The 22,314-nt window shown below is 37.5% G+C and overlaps 1 protein-coding gene across 1 annotated transcript in view; it reads right to left on the reverse strand.

Annotated features, from left to right (window-relative positions):
- Positions 1 to 22,314, reverse strand: part of CNOT10 (CCR4-NOT transcription complex subunit 10) — a 32,040-nt gene that overhangs the window by 912 nt on the left and 8,814 nt on the right. The window contains exons 4-18 of the mRNA XM_056483487.1: positions 21,927 to 22,077; positions 20,789 to 20,934; positions 19,838 to 19,924; positions 19,050 to 19,133; positions 18,167 to 18,284; positions 17,119 to 17,268; positions 15,314 to 15,516; positions 12,869 to 12,990; positions 12,080 to 12,256; positions 9,401 to 9,481; positions 4,640 to 4,753; positions 3,181 to 3,311; positions 2,383 to 2,418; positions 2,151 to 2,278; positions 815 to 890 (exon numbers count right to left, since the gene is read on the reverse strand). Of these exons, the coding sequence (XP_056339462.1) occupies positions 815 to 890; positions 2,151 to 2,278; positions 2,383 to 2,418; positions 3,181 to 3,311; positions 4,640 to 4,753; positions 9,401 to 9,481; positions 12,080 to 12,256; positions 12,869 to 12,990; positions 15,314 to 15,516; positions 17,119 to 17,268; positions 18,167 to 18,284; positions 19,050 to 19,133; positions 19,838 to 19,924; positions 20,789 to 20,934; positions 21,927 to 22,077 (1,804 nt within the window). The remainder of the gene's footprint in view (positions 1 to 814; positions 891 to 2,150; positions 2,279 to 2,382; positions 2,419 to 3,180; positions 3,312 to 4,639; positions 4,754 to 9,400; positions 9,482 to 12,079; positions 12,257 to 12,868; positions 12,991 to 15,313; positions 15,517 to 17,118; positions 17,269 to 18,166; positions 18,285 to 19,049; positions 19,134 to 19,837; positions 19,925 to 20,788; positions 20,935 to 21,926; positions 22,078 to 22,314) is intronic.

A 22,314-nucleotide genomic window follows, 5' to 3' on the forward strand; every position in this document is an offset into this window, starting at 1 on the left:
TTTTAGTTAGAGACATAGAAGAGGGTGAGGGATGTAAATCCGACTTTCTACTCTCTTCTGCTCTGTACATATTTGTTGCAGAATAAATTTCCAAAATTACAACTTAGAAACTTCTTAGTAAGAAAAGCTTTGCAGAATTCCCAATTCCAAATGCAAATGCTCAAATCCTCTGCCTGCCTGCAATGCAACATCACTGAAGGTGAAGAGGCACACACAACATTTCACAACACTTGAAGTGCCCCCCAAGGGACACAGGTCTGCAACCTTGACACCTTCAAGCAGCAGATGCACCAGTCTGCTCACACTGAAGAATTCAAGTGCAAGCTTTCCAGTTTCCCATTATGTAGAGCTTTCCCCTCATACAAACGAAGTGAACCTTCAAAAGAAAGCATTGTGGAAGAGAGAGTTATCAGTATCACAAGCTTTGCTGCCATACTTGCTACAGAGGCCTCGACACAGCTTCTCTGGGAAACTTGGATTGTAGTTGCCTTTTAATGGAGAATGCTTTTCAAACCCTCTTTATAATATAAACCTCACCTAGGGTTTTACTGATGCTATCCAAGGCTGCTGACTTCTTCACCAAGATAAAAACTTCTGCTCAGGAATTTAATGCTTAGGAGGTCTGGAGTGTGTAAGAACAGAATGGCAATAAACTGTGGAAGGGAAGGTGCACATACATGGATCCACAGCAGTGTAAAATGGAGGCAGGGCCTAAAGGGTATTGTTCAAAACTCTCTGTGTAGAGTAGGAATGATACTACTGCCCTCCTCCCTTTGTATCCCAAAGTTGGGATAATTTAGGTCGAGAGACTTACCATTCTGCAGTTCAAGATACACAGCCAGCAGGATGGCCTCTGGAGGGATCTCTTTGGGGTGGATCAGAGAAGCAGCCTTATTGAAAAAGAAGAGGGTTAAGAGAAAAAGTGCTTAAGACAAAGATCCAGCACAAAGAAAGTGCCTCTTGACAAGATTGCTACTGCCATCTTAGGTAACAAAACTAAATAACAATTTATCAAGTAAAACCAGATTTTTTCAGGCTCATACACTCCATCAGGTTTAAGCATACAAGGAGAGACTGCAAGATTATCTACATAGCAAGATTTTTTCACACTAATTAGCAAGACCATCTGCTGTGTGCTTATGTTCATATGGATCTGTATTTCTTGGGCCAGCCTAGTGTGGCTTCCTGGTAAGGTGACAGGTGAAGAAGGTAACCTCTACTGCTCCAATGTTCATAATACAAAGTTAACAGGGATTGTTCTTTGGCTTTCCATATACAACCATTTTTCAGTTATTAAGTCAATGAATTTATTGTAGATGCAGAGCCCCACTGTATTTTACATCCATGGGTGGCCTTGCACTCCTTTGGGCTTTACACAGGTGTTACAGAGCCCAAGCACAGACACCTGCCCCATCATAAGAAGCCTCAGGAGAAAAAAGACCCAGACAACAGCCTGAAGCAGCTGAGAGGCTCATAGGATTTTAATCTGTTCACATACACAATGACTGTGAAGTAATTTGGAAGCTGCTGTTCCAGTTTGTAGCTCAACAATTCATCCAAGCAGTCTTCCTGACAGACAGGAGTGGCTGCAAGAAGAGAAACATCATGACTGAAAGAGATGGGTCCCAGCCATGAAATGTGACACAGGCTAAGTGGAGACAGTATTTCAAAAGCAGTACTTGAGAAATCTTGGGACAAGAGGCAGACAAGGAGCATACCTCCAGCAGAACTGCAGTTTGTTCTCACAGCCCAAAAGATAATAGTTTTGATGGTGACTTATTAAATAACTAGGGAGAAAACCTTCTCTGAATTATAACAATTCCTACTAGACTGTTAAAAGGACCACAAAAAACCCCAAACAAGTAAACTTAGAAAACATGAAAAGGCTTCCCAGCCATGTTCCACTGTTCTGATATGACCTAAGGAAAATAAAATGCTGCCTACTGAACTTTTTACACAAGGAAGGAATTTGGAATTAATTTTGTTTCTAATAGAGACTGGTTCACAAAGGCAGAAGAAAGCCACCATCTCAACAGGGTCTGCAAATAAGCCTGGGTTGTGAAATCACCAGTTCAGTTCCTGTGATCTGAATGGCACTTTGAAGGAAGTACATTTGTCCCTAAAGCTGCCTTGAGATTTGTTTTTCATACCTGATGAAGACACTTTCGAGCTTTGTCATATTCACTCCTCAAGCAGTAAGCACTTCCAAGGTTAAATAACATCATTGTTCGTGCAGACGTGACTGAACTGGGGTAACACTGTGGTGTCTGCTTGCCAGCTGCAATTGAAAAAAAAAAATAAAATTCTTGTTTTTCTTACACTTTTATTCCAACTGGCCAAGTAAGTTCTTGTACTCTGCTGAATACAGTGGCTGGTACTTACAAGATTCCATTGCCTCATTCTCTCCTTTGTCGGACCCTGCAAAGAAAAAAAAAAACAAACACAAAACCATCATGTTCTGTGACCTTTTTAAAAAGTTTTTACAAAAATAATACAAAAATACAAATTTTCTGCTTTCCTTACAGTCTGGCATTAAAGAGGGAAAACAGACTGGTTTGCTCAAGAGTTTATTTTCAGTGTTGTGCTTTTAGATTTGCATAGGAGCACACTGAAGTTTAAACTGCAAGCATGCCACTGGAATCAGAGCTGTAGTAGACTTCACTATACAAATGGTTCTGAAGTACTTGTCTCTTACAGAACACACACTCCCAACAAGAAGACTAAGATTCAGATTAACTAAATTCTCTTCAGAACTATACCTCACTAAAGTAGACTCCAGTGGTATGACAAAGCCTGGTTTAAAGACCAAAAATCTGGAAGAGATGGTATAAAACCCAAACTTAACCATAATAGCACATTTAACAAAAGCAGCTTTCAAAAGCTTCCTTTTCAAAAGCTTCCAAGCCAAAATACTACAATATACAGTCAAATTAATGATACAGAATTAACCACCTCATAGGAATGACAAACAAGGAAAAGACACACCAAACACAAATAGGAACTGAAGCCAGGAAAACAAAAATAACAACAAAAACACAAACAACACCCTCCCCCACCCTGCAATAACATATAGTTCTTAAAACAAAATGTCTTAATCATCATTATATTTGTGTCTACAAAGTTACAGCAGGAAGGCAGTTGAAAGCATAACCAGTTATAATGAAGTGTGGATGCATTAACCTTGATCCTGTTCATTTGAAGAGATCCCAAGGGAAACATCAGTGACATTCTCGGGGTTCAAGTGAGTGATGGCATCAGATATTCTGTCTAGAGAGATGAGAGCTTCTGCTGCATACAAATGCCCAAGAAACCTACAATACCAAAGGGTCAGGGTACAAATGTCAGCACAGCAATCCCCAGAGTTTGTTATGTGAGACAAACAATGCAGTTTTTAATGTGAGCACACGGGAACTAGTACTGGGAACACTTGCAGGGAAGTTAACTTGATCATAGGTTTTGTTGTAATACCCAGTTCCACCATTTACTGCTTCTAGGTACCAAAATTATAAAAAAATCCACACCTGAATCATGACAATTAATCCACACACAGGAGTTGCCATTCCACAGAGAAAGTACTTTGATGGGGATTTATTCAGAGAATTAAGAAAAGCCACCCCAGAATATGGATATATCTACAATTTAAAGTGTTACATTATTTTACATTTAATAAAAGTAAAGCACCTATTTCCCTGGGACCAAGAGAGACACCTACTTGTCTTTGCAAAAGACTGTTATTTAGCACGTCCTTCATTACATAACAGTAACACAAAATTACGTGTTACCTTGCAAACTCCTCAAAGATCTTGCTAATACAATGACTGTGGAAAAGGATGAGCTCCTGCAGTAGTGTGAAGAACAGGAGCCAAAGAATTTAATTTGCATGGGCCAGTTTAGAGCATATAAAAATAAGTATGAGTTACCTTGCCTTCCACAAGTACATTACCAGTTCTGAAAAACATTACCACTGTAAAAACCTCTGCTATACTTTATCCTGTGCATTAAATGCACAGTGTCAGAAGGATAGGACTTTTTTGAATCTGTACAGCTGTATGAGAACTGGTGGGTGGCAAAAGAATGCACTTTGAATATCCTTCCAAAAAATACAAATGAGAAGTGAACAAGAGAAACTGAAGAATGGAACCTACATAAGCAGCAGTAGCAGGTGGAATGGTGGTCCTGCACACACAAGATCTGTTACCCTGAATGACTGAGCAAACCTTCCCCTCTGAGGCTGTAGTTTCATAAGAAACCTTCCAGCTGTGTGGGTTTGGGCTGATGTTGGCTACCCACAGCTGCACATCCCTGCCCCTTGTGCTATGCCAAGCATGTGCAAATCCACAGTGAATCATGACAGAGACCTGATGGTCCTGCTGCTGCATGGGACCCAGAGCTGGAGAAACAACAACAAAAGCAGCAGTTGATTCCAAATTGTGTAGAATTCGCACACAAAGGAAGGAATTCATGTTCCTGTGTGTCAATGGACATATAGTCAGGGCTCCAACAAGAATAGGAGCAGGCCAAGCAATTCTTTGCATCAAACACAGATTTGGCAAGCAACTACAGACATTGGGAGCTTCAACTCAGAAATCTCCAGCAAAAAACAGGGCTGAGAAAGAAGAAATTACCCCATCAGACTTACTTAAGAGACCCTGAGAGCTTTGGTTGCTGCAGAAGTTTATCTGCATGATTCAATGCCATAAGGTTATCCCCCAAAGCCAGAGCCACGTAAGCACTACACGCAAGGATTGAGCACCTGGAAGGAAACAGACCAAAAAGAAGGGGGAGAGGGAGAGAGCCAATATGTTAAATGGAGAATTCTGTGATTCCAAATACACCTGTGAAATTTTCTTTCTTATTTACTGCTAAAGAAATAAATTAAACTTCCAATAATGAATTCCCATCTAACTAGGAAGTAAAAGAGTTAGTTTTCATTATTTATGGGCTCAGTTGAACGACCAATATAAACCAAGGATCACCACGGTGTGCCCCAGAAGATTTTGCAGTTTTCATCTTAAATAAAAAAGATGGACTTCACCATGTGTCATTTTTCTCATGGACAGTTTCCCTTTCTCACACTCTTGTTACTGGTCTTGCCTTGGACTCCAATTTGTACCCCTCTGCCCTCACCTTCTGTTGTAGAGAAGAATAGTAGATTTCTAGATTGCTGTAAGACACACAGTAGAAATCAATTAAGCTGTAACATATTTCAGTCTTCTACTGTACAATGTCTGCACACAGGGAGACAAACACTGGAGAATTTGGCATTTCCAGTTTTGTGATCAATTCAGGGCTGTAACCCAGTGCCAAGACTCTGATCCATAGCATTTTGTTGCCATCACAGACGTGCTTATCTTTCCAAAACCAGAAAATCTCTGGCAGTTCATTTAATGAAATCTGAACTACTCACATTTTCCATCTTCAAACAATAACCCCACATCAGGACGCCATCATTAGGCCAAGCTTCACACTTTGTAATAACTGCCCCCCTCTCCAAACACAGTTCTTTGGGATATTTTCCACTTGGTGAAACATCATTCAGTGCAGGCTGCCTTGTCCTCAGGGCACAAGCCTCTGCCCACGACGCCCTGCTGTGAGCAGGACTCTGTTCTCCTCCAGGGAGGACAAGTGGATGCTCTGAGCGGGGTCCCACGTTGGGAGCGGTGGGAGGAGAGCCGGCGGCTCTCCCGCTGGTAGGCGGGCTATTATTGCGCCAACCTTCTGGCAACTGTCAAGCCCGCTTTCGGTCCAGCAGTAAGTCATGTAATTCATGGCAGGGCCTGGGGTGCCTTTATTCCCCTTTCCCAGGAGGCATGCTCCTTAATTATGCACAAGCAGGATAAGAAACTTCTCCAGTGTTTCCCCCTACCCCCCACTTCCTCTCCACTGTGCCCAGATGTCACATCAAATCTGAACACATACAAAAGCTTGAGAGGAGGAGAGGAAAGCTTCCCTAGCTCAAATCCCAAACCTAAAATATTTCTGAAAGGTTGTGACTGGGGAGGGGGATGGAATGGGGAAACAAAATCTCTGCAATAACAGCCTGCTTCTAACCAACCTCTTTTTGTCTCTGCCTTGAGGAAGTACAGCTTTTAAATCAGCAGAGATGCTGAGTGTCACCAGCAAAATACCCTTAGACACAAGCCAGGGCCTGCAGAGTTGGTTGTTACTGCCCTTCCCATCAATGTGTCTTACATTTCCCACAACTTTTTTAAAGCCTACTTTTATTTCTGCAAGTATAAATTCAAGCACAACACATGTTCCAATCACACAACAGGATGAAACCTACTCCTCTGCTATAAGCGCTAGTCATGGTTTGGGCCACATAAGAGCTGGCAAAAGCCTTCATCAACAGCCATCTAAGGAGGAAAATATTCAGGTTTCCTCCCCTGCAGTTGCGTTCTTGCACTTGGATCCATTGTTGAGCTGGCTGAACCAAACGCTCAGGAGAGCTGACAGCCAACCGGAGCAGAAGAATTGCACCACAAGGGAAAAGACAAACTAGTTTTTCACCCCGGTCAGGATTCTGACAAAACTCCACAGGTCGCCTTTGAGCACGGCAGACTTCCAGCATCACCGAGCCTCCACATGCCCTAAATAAAACTGCCTTTGCACTAGGAAAAAGAAAAATGTTTTTTTAAACTGCCAGATTATGTCAAACAGCCTCTTGTGTAGGTCTAGGCAACAGGATTTGTCAGCCCACACAGACTGTAAGTTTATGGAACCCAAACTCCACATCTGACTGGCCTTATTTCTCAGGGATATGGCAAGCCAGAGCAAATCCAGATCTTCAAAACTTAGTATGAAGGCACCTCTAAACCATTAAGAGAACATAAGTAATCTGAAACAATTTCAAATAGCTAAGCCCAACAATGGGTATGAACTATCTACTTTTTATATTTCAACACAGGCAAACAATACAAAATACTAAGAAATACAGAATGCAAACTGTGCTTACTCCAAGGGGAAAATCAGCATCAGCAAAGGGGAGATAGGGGAAGAACTACACAGTGGCTAAGAGTGAGGAAGAAGGGAGTGAAACAGCTATGGATGATAATCACTGTAAGCTTCCAGTATCGTGACAAGGCCAAACAGACCACTCAATGTTTAACTGGATAACTGAGGCAAAACTGGGTAAGTGTGGAGAAAACAAATGATAAAATTATTTCTTTTTCTCTACCTGCTTTGAGGGGGAAAATCAAGGTTCTCACACAAAGATCTCCAATCTAGGGAGAAAGACTACAACAAGGTGTATTGCTGTCCATCTCAACTTCTCCAATAAAATTCACAAATTTTTCCAAATGTAGCACTGTGGTCTACCAGAACTTCTTTTCTCTTGATGTATCCAAACGCTGTTTGGTGGTTGTGGTGTGTGGAATGTATCAGAGCCTGAGAGCAGAGAAGGGGAATTTGCTTGTCCAAGGACGAGAAGAAGCGAGGAAAAATTGTTTAGGAGAAGCTCAGAAGAAACATCTGGAGTTTCTACTTCCAATGCTTAAATTCTTAGCAATGACTGGTGTCCTCAGACTTCTGCTTGTGGCTTTTAAAACTTTGCAATTGAATTACTGCTTATTATGAGAATAGGCCCTCAACCAATTAGTGCAGAAGTATCAAACAACATATAGGACATATAAATCTTTTCTAGATGATATTTTTAGCTTTTAAAACTGTTCAGGGGCAAAGGTAAGTCAGGCATTTTGAACCCTTACAAGGATGCGCAACTGTAGAAAATCATCTGAAAAAAGTCACAGTCCCTTTCCAGTTCTAGAAGCAACAGAAGTTTTCCAATTCAGTAACTTTCCAGGAAAAAACTGAACTAAACTAAACTGAACTGATAACTATTCCCTAGGATAATCCTTAACAACATCCAGAATTTTTTTTCCTTAATTTTCTCCAACTCAACAAGAATTTCAATTTTCTCACTTAGCTCCTTAGTGAGCAAGGCTACAGGAACTTACTATATACAATATAAATATACAAGACTCCTATTTGAGTGTAACGTATTTTGCTAATCACATCTCCAGAAGCTTAGAAACAGTTTCAGCACAATAAGTTCTAGGAATGTGTAGTCCTCTAGATTAAACCAAAGCAAGTAGTGGAAAAAAAAAATAATTAGTGCTTTTCCTTTCCTTATATGAAGTTCTTTCCCAGAAGCAGCTCAATTCTTGCTGATCTGCTAAGTTTTTCTTGACATGTCAGATTTCATCAGTAGATAACAACAGCTGATTGTGAAAGATAAGACTACGTATTAAAAAAAAAAAAAACACAAAGTGACACCGTGTAATTTTGACATGTGGCAGCCACATTTTCAACAGTCAGGAGGAGAAAAAACCCACAAAACCCACAAGCACCCCACATCACTGTTTTTAATCCAGCACGTTCTATTTTCAAGTAGCACACTTTTGTACCACTTCAGAATAAATAATCAAAGTCACCTCACAGATTTCTCCTGAAGTGCTTTTAAATGAGTACAAGAAGATTTGCTACATGTAGTGGAGCAAAGGAAAGGTTAAGCTGGTCATTATAAAACATAAGTTACCTGGGGTTAGGCTGAAACAGAATGTTTACCTAAGAGTTCAAGTGGGAAATTACTGTATGCTTTGTCCATGCAAACTTAAAACAGATTTCTTTGTTCAAAATAGGTGCAAGCTTTATAACAAGAGATTTTCAACAGGCTGGAAGTCACCTGAAATAATTAACATTGCCAGTAAATGGTAATCTTGTTGGGGAAAAGTAAATATCCAGTTAATATGATACTTATTTACACACATGTGAGTTATTCTGAGAACACTCAGACTTCTGAACACGCAGTTTAAGGATCTTTGAGAACACATAAGAAATCTACAGTGAAATTCTACTTGTTTCTCCATTTTGAGAAAGCAAAGGGCCTGGACAGAGGCATTTTTGCTTTCTATTTTATGCAAACTATGGTTTTATTCCTGCTGAAAGGAACACCATTCTCATAGGTAGAAACAGCTACACTGATTTCCACCTCCATTTTTTCCCCATCCAACAAGTATATAATGTGAGGACTAAATTCCAAACTAGTCTTATTGTGGCTTTAAAGGGAAAGGTACTGAGATAATTTCCATCCCTTTCCACCAGTGTCAATAGCCATTCTATTTTAGATTTGTCCTTATGGGACTTGATATTTTCAGTTTTGCCCAATATATAACGCTAAACTTACAATACTGGTATCAAACAGACTGATCTACCTAAGCTGAAATTCTGGAGGATTTCTAATTGTTCAGATTTAAAGTCCAGAAGAAAGGAAGCACAAACATTTGAAAAAAAAAGATTACCAGCTGCAATTCAACATTGCAGGTGTGTACAAAAAACCCCTAGGAGTCACAATTACAGAAGAGGCTTATTTAATGGTGGATATTTTATATTATTTACTTGCCTTAAATTCTCCAATTCCTGTTTCTTCAAAGGCGAAGAAGGAGGAGCTGCAATGAATTTATCCCCTTCGTGACTTTTATTGCTAGAATAAAAACAGTGTATTACTATAATAAATAATTTGAAAATTCTCAGTGTATTTATTCACTCCATTTAAAAGAACAAATTTTGCAGCCTATAATAGAGGGAGTTGAAATTATTCACAGATTGGGGCACATGCTCTTTTCCTAACCATTCTATTTGAGAAGGAAGAAGTGGGACACTTGCTGGAAAGGATTTGACTGACAGACCAAACAACCCACACCACTTTTCACAGCCTTGAGCTATTTTTGAAGTTCAGTGTAGGACAAGCATTTTTAACTGGAGGGACACAGAATTTGCTGCATTAGTAGCTTTTCTTCTTTTAGCCTGTAAGAAAAGCAGTAAACTAGTTTCCTCTCTAGACCTCTAAAAACTTGTTACATAAATATTCTAGAAAGGTAACCCACAAAATGCTACAGCTTCCTTTAGACTTCTAGCTATCCTTTACTACAAAAATGTCTCTTCTTTTTACTTTTATTTTTCTTTTTCCAAATAAAATTCTACTTTCTTAAAATTACACCTTGGGTTTTGTTTCAGGGAGCATTTGGGGAGTATTCATTCTCTTTAAGAAGCATGAAACTTCACCCTCCAATAAGCTGAAAGAACCTCCTTCTGGAATGGGAATTGAAGAGACAGCTAATGGCTGTATCTTGGCAGAGAGAGACACCAAGGTCTAGAAAAACATTTAAAAGAAAATTCAGAATTGAAACTGAAACTGTCCACTTAACAAGAACTTAATTTATGAGTTTCATGTCTGTCTCTTACTAATAGGTAAGAGAACTCCAACATTCAAAACATACAGCAGAAAACTCCAAGGAAATCCATACTCAATACTGCTGTAGAGTATATACCTCGTGCCTTTACCAAAAATTAGTTAAAAAAATACCCTTAACCACTACAAGCATTCACTGTTTTCTTGTGAAAAACAGAAGAATCTGCCTTAAGAGTCAGCTTGCTCAATTAGTGGGATTTGCTTTAAAACCATCCTGTTCAATTAGTGTGATTTTCTTCAAATGCCTTGTATGTTTTACTGTTCTCTCACAGAGGTTCCCTTGTCAGAAGGAACAAATCCTCAGAGGACTTTTCAGAATGTGACACAAAAATTCAAGAACAGCCTCCTTTGTTGGGTATTTTGAAATTGGCAATGAATACTGGGAGATATGAGGGAGTCCTTTCTTTAGCTTTTTTCAGCTGAAGAAGCAACTGGTTTTGAAAGCAGAAGGTAGCAAAAGATCTTCCCACACAGGGCATGTTTTCCTTTCCTCACTCCTACAAAAATAAAGGAAAACCACCCCAATAGAAAACAAAAAAAAGCTGTCTTGTCTGAGTAAGGGCCACCATTTTGTTTTCATCACTGCCCCTTAATGAGCCTCAAAAGCTTAAAATCAAAGTCCCATTTAAACCAGAGAAGATTCACCTCAATAGACTGCATATATACTTGCCAGAGAACCTCCAACCTCAGTAGAAAGGAAAAAAAAAAACCTACAACAAACAACCAAACAAAAATAGAAATCCACAACCAACCCCTCCCACCTCCGGCTTTTATAAATCATTTTTGGTCATTTGACAAGATAGACTGTACTTGAAAAAACAGGATTATAGAGAACAGCTTTCAAATATTGTTTTAACAGTAACAGCCACTGACCCCCAGTCAGTCTATCTGCAGACAGTCTCAGAATATAGGAGGGTGCACCTTGTGCCTACACAACACAGTATGTGTGCAGTAATTCCTGCCTTGTGACAAATGGATCTTAACATCTGTACTCAGGTCTGACAAAACCAATGTGATTTTTCATTGCTCTCAAAGTAGTTCAAGTTCTACCACATACCCTTTTTCCAGATGAGTTATTGTAACATTTCCCCTCAAAATGGTTTTTAATGAAAGTGCAGACTATGATCAAAAGTCACTCTTAGAAAGCAAGTCCAGAACGTATGAGGTGATGCAATCAATTAAACCACCTTCAACATACTGTCTATAAATTACTTTTTCTAAAACTTAATCGACAAAAATTATTTTTCTTAAATTCTTCTCTGCCAAATATGATTTATTAAGCAATAGCTCCATGCTGCTTTCCTACCTACTTTCTAACTCTAGTTTCCCATTTTAATGCAAACAACAAAGCATACTAAGGCTGATGAATGTCAAATCTGATCACGAGGAAATGTTTACAGCTGAGTTTCCAGACATTCATATATATATATATATATATTGAATCAAGTACACAGCGCACGTGCGCACACCCACAAAATCACTGTAACATGTGAAACTTCACTTACAATTAGAGAAATACCAATATGCACAGCAGGAGGGTGTGGGAAAACATAGCATTTGCAGCACAGAAAAAAAGATGGCCAAGGGAAAAAATAATTTCACTGTCTAATTTAATAAAAGTTCTTAGGGACAGGAGGAATCAACTCAGTATTTTATTCTTAAATTAAAATATAAAATAACTGAACAATTTCCTTGAACAGGTCAGCACTGTTAAGAGTATTTACAAATATATTCTATTTCTCTTGGCCAGACAAGATAAGTAGCAGAAGCAGACTGTCAGCCCAGAGTTACTCTGGACAAAAATAAAGGTTTATATTCAATTCTGTTTACCTGCATGCTTCACTGCTTTCAGTGTTTTCTGTATTTCCACCCAGCTGATTACTAGTTTTAGATCCATTTTCCTGCTTGGGCTCCTGTTGATCTTCTGGCAGTAGCAGCAAGGCATTTCTTAGACAAATTGCTGCAAACTCCATGCTGGCTACAGGTATTGCTGAGGACTGCCCATCACTTAAAGAGAGAGAATTTAATCAATAAGTAGCAATCTTACCAAATTAAAAATAAAAGCAGAGCTCCAGAAATACCTGAATGCAGAGAAAACTTCACCCTAAAAATATTAAATAATGTTTTAATATACCAAATTTAATTTATGAGGATATAGTATCTTGTTATATTTACATATTGAAAATACATCACGATGCCCAAATAGATTCAACGACATAATTTCTTGATTTCACTTACTGAATTTTTATGGCAGAGCAACTAGATTCTTCCTGCATTTTTCTAAAGTAGGTTACTGAATATATATAAATATATTTTTTTTTTCATTAAGTGAGAAAAAGAGGACAAATTTAGCTATCTGAAAATAAAAACTTCAGATAATAAATTTTAAGCTTTAATGCTCATCTTACTTACAATAAACACACAGTTAAGCCCTCTGCTGGCTATCTCAGAGGTGGCACAAAATTATGTTTAAGACTCACAAGCATTTTAGCATGTCTCTCCCTTTGCTACATGAATGAACAGTTATTCCATGACAGTTTTAAAATCTCTGATAAACAGATATACATCCTTAACAAAGCTATAAAAACCAAATAAATAACTCATGGAAAACATACTCACTTATAAACAACATTCTGTATGGACTGGGATGCTAGGACTATCTTACGGTGGTAGCCTTGACCTACTATTGATTGCACAATTCCCTTTTTACTGGGAAGACCTTTAGTCTCTTGTTCTGATGTCTAAAAGGAAAAAGGAAAAAAAACAGCTTAAATATCAAGGCTATTGAATGAGAGCTTGACAAAAGTGAAGGTTGAAAGAAGACCTTGAACCCTGCTAAAATATAAGAATAATGGATAAAGTTTTAAATCTAAAGTACAATGAAGGATCAGGCACTTTCTATTGTCTTTGTGTTGCCGAGGGGTTTTACTGCACACAGTATAAGCACAGATTAGTTCTGACAGCTTGTCTGATAGCCTACTGACCTAGTTTCTCTTCTGTTTTGAAAGCAAAAGAACAATGAACCAAGTCATATTAAAAGAACTGACAGGATATCTAAAAAGAAATAATTTGATCTGCCAAATAACATTCAGACTTGGCACTGTAATGCTTGCCATCTTCTCTCTCTGCTTACACAGCACTCAAAACGCTCTTTGGAAAAGCTGCTCCAAAACTGTTCCATGGGGAGCACAAAGCTGAACAACAATATATGAAAAGGTACATTACATTAAATTGTTTAATGGATTGTTGAGTATGCAGACACAATCTGGGGGTCAAATGAACTTAAAGTACCCTAACTGTCAGTCCCAGGAATTATCTTTATACCATATTTACTGGGGTTTATTTGGCTGTTTTACCATGAGCCATCTTAACTTCATTTGTAAGTTTAGTGAGTAATGAAGAGATGCAGTTTTGAGAAAAAACTTATCCTAAATCTGGATTTTCAATAGTTATCACTTAAAAAAAAAAAAAAAAAAAAAATCAGAATCTATTGCAAAAATATTGACGTAGTAGCATTTACTGCCAAATAAAAAATGCATAATTGAGTTTGGATATGAAGCACATATTTCAAAAAAGGTGTTTGAAATGCAGGTGTCTAAAAGGGAATCTTCTTCCATTTGTATTTTATAAACTAAAATACTAAAGTGGGTGAAAATCAGCTTCAGTGAAATTGCTTTTCTGCATGGTGTTCAGAGCATAAATATGAATCCATGCTTAGATAATCTACTACTTTGGCTAGTCTGCAGTAAATAGGGAAGTGCCCCAAAGGATTTGTATTTCCCTTTTCCAGACTACTAAACACTGTCGTTATAAACGGAATCCTAGCTTTTGGATCTTTGCCACAAAATCTAAGCTAATTCACTCTCATTCAGCTTTTCACTAGAGATGATCAGATGTGCCTTCATTATCTCTGTGACTTGTACCCAGTAGGATTGATACAGAAAATTGCAAAATTAATATGAAGAAAGCTGTTCTTCCTGGATTAGCTCTGTTTTATAAAACTCAGGCAATCTGACAAGTAGCACATACAGCATCACAGTCAGTCCAGTTTTGACCCAACACTCTTGAATCTTCAGTGCTCTGCCTCTGAAATTAGCATACAAGCAAAACTCTGCTAAAAAGTCGTATCTTTCTTAAATTCTCTAAAATAGAAATACCAATATATTGAGTACTATTCAAATTCCCAAGGGAAAAGTTATTAATTTTGTATTTGGATAGTGTGCAGTAAATAAATGCACAGAGGCAAAAACTCAGAGAGGAAAATCAGAATTCAGGGGTGAGGGGAAAGTAAGAGTGAATATATGTTATTTGTTCAATTCATCACACACATCCTGTGTAAGGACTGAAATGGCCATACTGTGAGAATAACTGCATAGGATCATGCAATTACAGATTACATAATCACTCCCCCAACTTAAGGGGTGAATTACACTGTACTTGATTCCCTGTACAACTGTATCTTAATTTTACAGACATACTATTTAGGCGCGGTTTTTTCTTCTATGAGCAAATGATCCTGTCCTCCGCCCTCTGAATTTTATCATATGGGTTTTTCCTAACCATACATGGATCAGCAGGTTGAAAACAAGATGTGTCAGAGGATATGGAATATGCCTGCCAACAGCAGGCCTCCACCAACTTTTCCAGGAGAAGAAGGTGAAGACTTAGCAATTAGAGATTCAGTTTCCCAGCAGGCATGATCCCAACAGCTTCAGGATGAAGAAGGCTGATCTCTGCTTCCTCAGCTCTGTCACTTCCACGCTACCCACACTACAAAGTCTCACCCTGCTTAATCTCTAGTGGACAATGAGTGAGGAAATAATGAAATTTCAGATGAACTTTGGCTGCATGAAGAGAAAAAGACCACATGCAAAGAGCTCCCTTCACCGGTTGCAGCTCCAGACTAAACACATAAAAATACACATACACAAGAAATAATTGATCTGGATTTACAGAGGTGTTACAACATCAGGCCTTCAAAATACACAGCTTAATTCTAGGTATTAGTTCTACCTTTCTATAATCACATGCCATTCTTTAGAAGAATTTTCCAAAGCTACTTACCCCTTTATTGGCAGCAATGCAGCATTCTGCTATTCTCAGCCACAGACGAGGGTTTGAGTGATAAACCTGGACTGCCTCAATCAGGCATTCAAAGGCAGCTAAGGGCCTCCCAATGTGCAAGAGCTGAATTCCACAGTTATAGAGCAACTCATATCGTTTGTTAGTCAGTAGTGTACACATCGGTCTCCCTGAAAATTTTTTACCTGCAGAAAAGAATTACATCATGTTGGATGTGCAGCTCAAGAAAGCACAAAACCCTAAGAGGAAGAGGGAAGCTGTGAGAAAACACCCCAAAGCTACCAAAATTCCCCCTCTTTTCTGAAATCCACTAGCCTCCCTCTGTAAATTTCTTTCATACCAAAACTGAATTCAAAGACAAATGAATTGCATTCTTAATAAAGACTGAAGTACGTTAAATGCTAACATCATACGTTCCTTATCGCACAAGCTAAGTGTTATGCAATAATACTGAATCCCAGATTTGTGAGAATCTACACACAGTACAAAGAATACAGATTCCAAAAGAAAACCACTTTGCTGTTAACAAGCATAAACCACCTTCTGTCTTCACATTAATACCTTAGGCTGCACTGAGGTCCAGGGAAGAAATAGGAAAAACAATAAAATGCCTCATGGTGAGTATATTTTAAAGAAAACAAGAAATGAAAACAATTATATCTTCATCATGAAATGATGAAGACTGAGTGATGAGGCCCTCTATAGTCAGATAAGAGAGGTCTCAGATTCACAAGCCTTGGTCCTGCTCTCTGGGACAACACAGAAGGGCATAAACAATCCAGGAGATTCCTGGAAGGTGCTTATGATAACTTCTTTCTCCAAATGTTGAAGGAGCCAATGAGGACAGGTCCTATACTGGACCTTGCTCTCACCAACAAGGAGGGGCTGGTTGGGACTGTGAAAGAGTAGAATTAAGGATCCTTAGGACAGCAAGAAGCATGCACAGCAAGCTCACTACACTGGACTTCATGCTAGTAGACTTTGGCATCTTCAGGGGTCTGATTGGTACAGTATCATGGGATAAAGCCCTGAATGGAAGAGGAGCCCAAGAAAGCTGATTAATATTTAAGGATCATCTCTCCCAACTCAGAAGTGATGCATCCCAACAAAGAAGTCAGGCAAAAATGCCAGGAGGCCTCCTGAACAAACTCAAACATAAAAATAAAGCCTACAAAGGGTGGAAGCAAAGACCAGTAACCTGGGAGGAATAAAGAAAAACTGAGCAACCAGGGATCAGATTGGAAAGCTCAAGCCCTGATGGGATTAAATCTGACCAGGGACATCAAGGGCAATGACAAAGTCTTCTATAGGTATGTTGGTGATAAAAGGAAGACTAGGCAGTGTGAGCCCCCTCTACAAGGAAAGAGGAGACCTGGTTACCCAGAATCTGGAGAAGGCATCCTTCATGCCCTGACAATTCTACACATTGACAGCAGGACTATAAATAACCTATACAAAATAGGTCACAAAATCTTTTTTTTTTTTTTTGTCATACCTCCCTAACTGATGGACAAAGTCTATAAAAGAGAGAGAAGTAATTGTCCCAGCACCATGATACATCAAGAAAAACAAAAAGATAAAGAATATATTTCACCATCATCATGTATTTCTGGCAACAGTAACTATATTCTTACATCAGGTTATCATCAAAACTCTCACCCCTCTTACCCTGCCCTCCACCAAGAGATGAAAGCGGAATTTTGTTGATAGTTACTCAAACCTTCTGTTCTCTATTTCCTAGATTTGCCAACTTTCTTCCACCCACCATGTTTTAATCTCTTGCTTACCTGGATCCGAGCTGCCCGTTCCCAGCTGTGCACATGCATTATCATTTTCTTGCAAGGCTTTTTTAAAGTAAAAGATTCCTAAATTGTGCTTTCCCATTGCAAAGTGGATGCAGCCAAGATTGTTCCAGAACATACACCTTAAGCATTCACCTGACAGAACAACAAAAGATCATTTTCAGAAAGTGAAAGCTGTTGCTAAGCCCATGAAGTGCTCCAAGCACTTTTCCATGGGTCAGCATATTATGGCAGCCTGTTAAACATGTTTTTCAGTAAGATGTTCATGGATGATATTGTCATATCTGATATAATATACATACATATTTATGCCAACCTAACCATACAAGAAGGAAACACACTCTTCTTCCTAAATGTATTTTCAGGTAACACTGTGAGAGGTTCTTTTTAAATAATAAAGGACAAAAAAATTAAATTTTTCACTTATCTATGGTGACTAAAGTTTTACAGGGTTAACATGGATAAAAAAGACAAAAGAAAAAAAAACCCACCCTAAAAATACAAATGAAAAAAAATAAACTCCCTAAAAATCCAAATAACCAGATCATTAGCAAATTAAACAGATGTTATTTTAGTTATAGCCTAGGAAGATTACTAAGTAAACATTATACTGTCCAAAAAAGCTAATGCAAAAAAAGTTATGTGATGGTAAAGTTTTCAAAAAAATTTTAAATCCTAAAGAGAACTTTAAGTATAAAAACTGCCAGAGGTGCTTCAATTCTAGATCTAGTAAGTTGCCTTTTGTTTCATTTATTGATTAAGAGACTCAATTATGAGCCTTGCAAATGTAACACAGCTTCATAAATCTAGTCTCATGGACAATCACAGCCTTCTGTAGAACATTCAATGAAAATCACCATGGTGTTATGTGAAAGAGTACAAGAAGAAAGATGAAACACATTCAGCATATAAACCATGACTTTCAGGGCTGACAGTGTTAAGTAATCAATAATATCCTTTAAATTAATATCAACAAGTAGTCCTATAATACTAGACATTGAAGTACCTGCAGGATGAAGGGTTTTTATTTTACCTGTTTTCATGAAGCCTGGATGTTCAGCAATGTTGGCACTGTTTAAAAGTTTGACAGCTTTACGGTAATTGCCTCTCAAATACTCAAAATTGCTCTTAAGAAAGAGAGAAGGAGCTGACTGTGAAGGAGAAAACAATAATTAGTTATCTCTTGGTTGATGATTTCTACTGCTAGTGTTATACCACTTCACAAACTTGCCTCTGCTGCCATTAAAAAAAAAAAAAATTTAAAAAAAATGTTTAGGCTGTAATACTTTTAAGAACTCTGTCATAAACTTTAGAGAACCCTGTCATGGAAATGGCTAAGGGCATAGAATCTCTAACCTGTCCTCTAACACCTAATACACACTTCCCCTCCCAGAGTTCCTTATAGGCTGTAATCTTCCTGGTCTGCCAACAGAGACCTCATGACCCAGAAGGTTTTCTGTTAAACTTGCTTTCCAGCAAGACATAAGCCTCTAAAAATGTCAACAAAAAGAAAAAAAAAAAACCCAAACAAAAAATGCCCACATATCTCAGAATTAATCTTTTATGAATTGGTTTAAACTACCAATTACATCAAAGTTTGTAATATGCATAACATCTACAGTAAACTAAAACTTATTTCATTTCAATTATAAAGAATGCTAAACCTGTTTATTATATAGCATTTCACTGTTATTTTGGCACCACAAAGCATATTTTTAGCAACTGAAAACAGCACAAATAAGAAAATTCTACATTAATTACATTTGCAGAGATGACAAACCCAACTGATTACATAAATAATTACTTCAAACATCCATCCTCAATAAGACCTTTTTTTGTAAAGAACATTAACAAACTCAGTTTTAAGATAGAGAACACATCTAGATTTGAAAAACAATAGTCTTAAGAATACTTACATTCCCAGCTGTATTCATAACAGACTTGATCTCCCTTTTGCATGCTTTTAATGACTTCATCTGGATATAGGCTCTCACCTTATACTGTTAAAATTATATTTGTTAAATAATATACAATAATTTCAGCAGGTTTGCATGACAAATTGTACCTAGACATTTACTGCAGAATATTTTGTATGCATCTTTAAAATAGGTAACAAAAAGCTATTCAAAAAGTCTTCACAAAAAAGAAATTCTATTTGGACTTTAAACACCACATTTAGAGGGTCTGTATTTACAATAAGCAGATGAACATTTTGTTCAATGGCAACAGCTGCTCTATATTCAAACAGATATGAGCACTTAAAATGACAAATTAATTAAAATAATCTAACATATTAATCCCAGACATTTACCTACTAAACTGAAAATACCAGTAAATGAATGCTAATAGAGAAGCACTCTAATTCTTCATATATTTTTCAACAGAACTGCACAGTGAAATAAAACCCCAGCTGATTTAGACTGTTGGAGGTTGAACAGACAAATTCATGCAGCAAACTGCCATTTAAAGAAATTTTTATAACACGCAGGGACTGAAATGGTGGTGGTAGGCAGGATGTTAGGTCAGTTTTTCCTGTACATGTATCTTAGAAAAAGGAAGACTTAGATAATTGCATTGATCTGTTTTAAAGCAAGGAGAGAGAAAGCATCATAATTTGGGCTTAACTAGTTTTGAAGGAGATGACACTCAGATTTAGAAAACCCTTGAAGTAATGTCCTTGTACAAATAACATGAAGACTCTTACCTGATGTATCTTAGATTTAGCAACTTCTATTAAAGCTCCACTTTCAGCTTTTTGATTCGAGGAATCTTTATTGGTATTATTACCTGACTGTCAAACAAAAAAAGGAAGCATTACTGTTAGTCACCTTTTAAATTCAGTTGACAGATTCAATTCACATGAAGAAAAGTATTTAATAGTATTAATAATAGTACAGTTTTGAGTATTTAATATGAAAATACACATATTCCACCAGAAACTAACTTGAGCTTAACAATCAAAATCCATTAACTACACCAGCCTATGAAGAGCTGAATTTTGTACTAATATTAGTGTTACACTATGTTGCCTTACAGTTAAGAAGAATTCTTTTACATAGAATGACTATATGCACATTCTAGAGTACCTCTTTAATACTTCCTCAGTAGAATTACTATACTTACAGAATATTTTATCTTATGTGTGACTTTCCATCAACAGGAAAACACTGAAATGCCCTCTCTTCACTTCCAAGCCACCACTGATTCTACTGATTTTTCCAAAAAACCACATGAAAGATTTCATTTGAAAGTGTGCCTCATACTTTCAGATACTATGTAAAAAAGATACTTAATTTCCCATCCTATGTTATGCAACTGTAGTTCCTCTGACACTGATTTCCCTTTCAAACTTAGGGTCTCATATGGTCATAATCAAAGACAAACAATATTTAACCCTGGAGACAGCTGTCTTCCCAATGCAAGTCTCTGACTGAAGAAAGACATCTTAGCTCCCTGGAGTAAGAGAAAAGAGAGGGAATAAACAGCTGCCGTACACAATTAACTCAGTTACTAACATATTTAAGGTGCTGTCTAAAGTTACAGGTTATCTAACATAGTTTTATAATTCAAAAGTCTTTTAAGATACCAATTTTGGATTGAGCTAAAGCATACTTCTGATAAAGATTTAATGGCATTTGAATAATTTTAAGCTTACCTCATTTTTTCCATTCTTGCTATTATTGTTGCCTTGTGAAATCATTTTTTCCAAAACAGCGAGCAGATGCAAGGCTTTCTCAGCTTGGTAAGTTAACAGGTATAAGTCTACAAGCAAGAAGCACACAGCCTGGGCAAACTTCTCTTCTGTGAAAAGCAAAGAAAAAATTGTTTTAGAACTCTAATATCAATCCCTCAAAATGTGGGCGGAAAAAAAAAAATACTATAAAGCGCCATCTATGCTACATTTTGAGAAAAATCAATATATTACATAAGAAAAAATAATGTGGTCATATCCAACCCACAGCTAAGTACATACTTAAAAGAAAGCTCATTCATTCAAATGGCATCAGCATAAAGGTACAGACTAAAGACAGCTTAACATGTACTTCATGTTCATAGGTTCTGAGAACTGACCTAAGCAGATCAGCACCAAAGATGCAGCATCTAAACAGACAGAGCCATATGCAGATGTAGAATCCCACAGAAATCAAAAAGATTCTGTACAAACACATCCCTGTTTAGCCGACTTCACAGAGTAAGCCCCAATTATGCACATCAAAAACTGGGAGGAATAAAAGTAGAAACTCAGTAGCATTTACTTAATTACAGAGACTCACAAATCCTTCAGCCTTCTCACGCCTAACATTTAACGAGGACTAAGAAATTATTTCATAAAAGTATGGCAATTCCACTACACAAGGTATCATAGCTAATAAAAGTTGCAGACTTTGTATTCAGATATAAGCACATACAATTATGTATTACCTAATAAAGGTATTTAAAAATGAGTGCCCTGAAAAACAGACACCCACCTGTGCAGTTGCATGATGACTCAAAACACTAGATTTAAAATAATTTCATTAGCTTGTACATATTATTTATATAAATACCTTCTCAAGTTGAGAAAAATCCATTTCAGTTTTATAGCACTTGTCTCCTAAAGCTCTCCGAAGCACCTTCCCCCAAATTCATTTGCTGTCCTTGATGTAAGTAAAACGTATTCTTCATTCCAAACCCTACCTAATTTCTTAAAACCATATTAGACAAATTATAAATCCCTTGTCTAATAGTAAAAAAGACAGAATTATCTTTCTGCAGCTCTTGAATGAGAAAGATTCTTCTTTCTGCCTACATACCAAAAGGCTCTATGAACTGGTACAGCTTCTCCCCAACAGATATAGCTTCAGTATACTGACGCAGATGGTACAGGATAACAGCTTGATTGTAGTACAGCATACTGTTCTCAACATCATCCAAACCATCCATTTCTTCAACAACAGAGTGAACCTGAAAAAAACCCACTCATTTCATTAAACTTTCAGTACTTATTATTTTAAACTACCAGGTATTTAAAAAGAAAAACCTCCAAAGCTATGAATTTCTCTTAAGGTAAATTATAACTTACTGACCTAATAAACTTCACTGTTGTTGCACATTAACACAGCAAAAAAAAAATACAATGAAATAGAAAGTTGTCAATTGAGTAGTAAAGTAATATTTTCACTTTTCTATTATTTCACAAAC

Source organism: Oenanthe melanoleuca, chromosome 2 (assembly GCF_029582105.1).
Source record: "Oenanthe melanoleuca isolate GR-GAL-2019-014 chromosome 2, OMel1.0, whole genome shotgun sequence".
NCBI lineage: Eukaryota > Metazoa > Chordata > Aves > Passeriformes > Muscicapidae > Oenanthe > Oenanthe melanoleuca.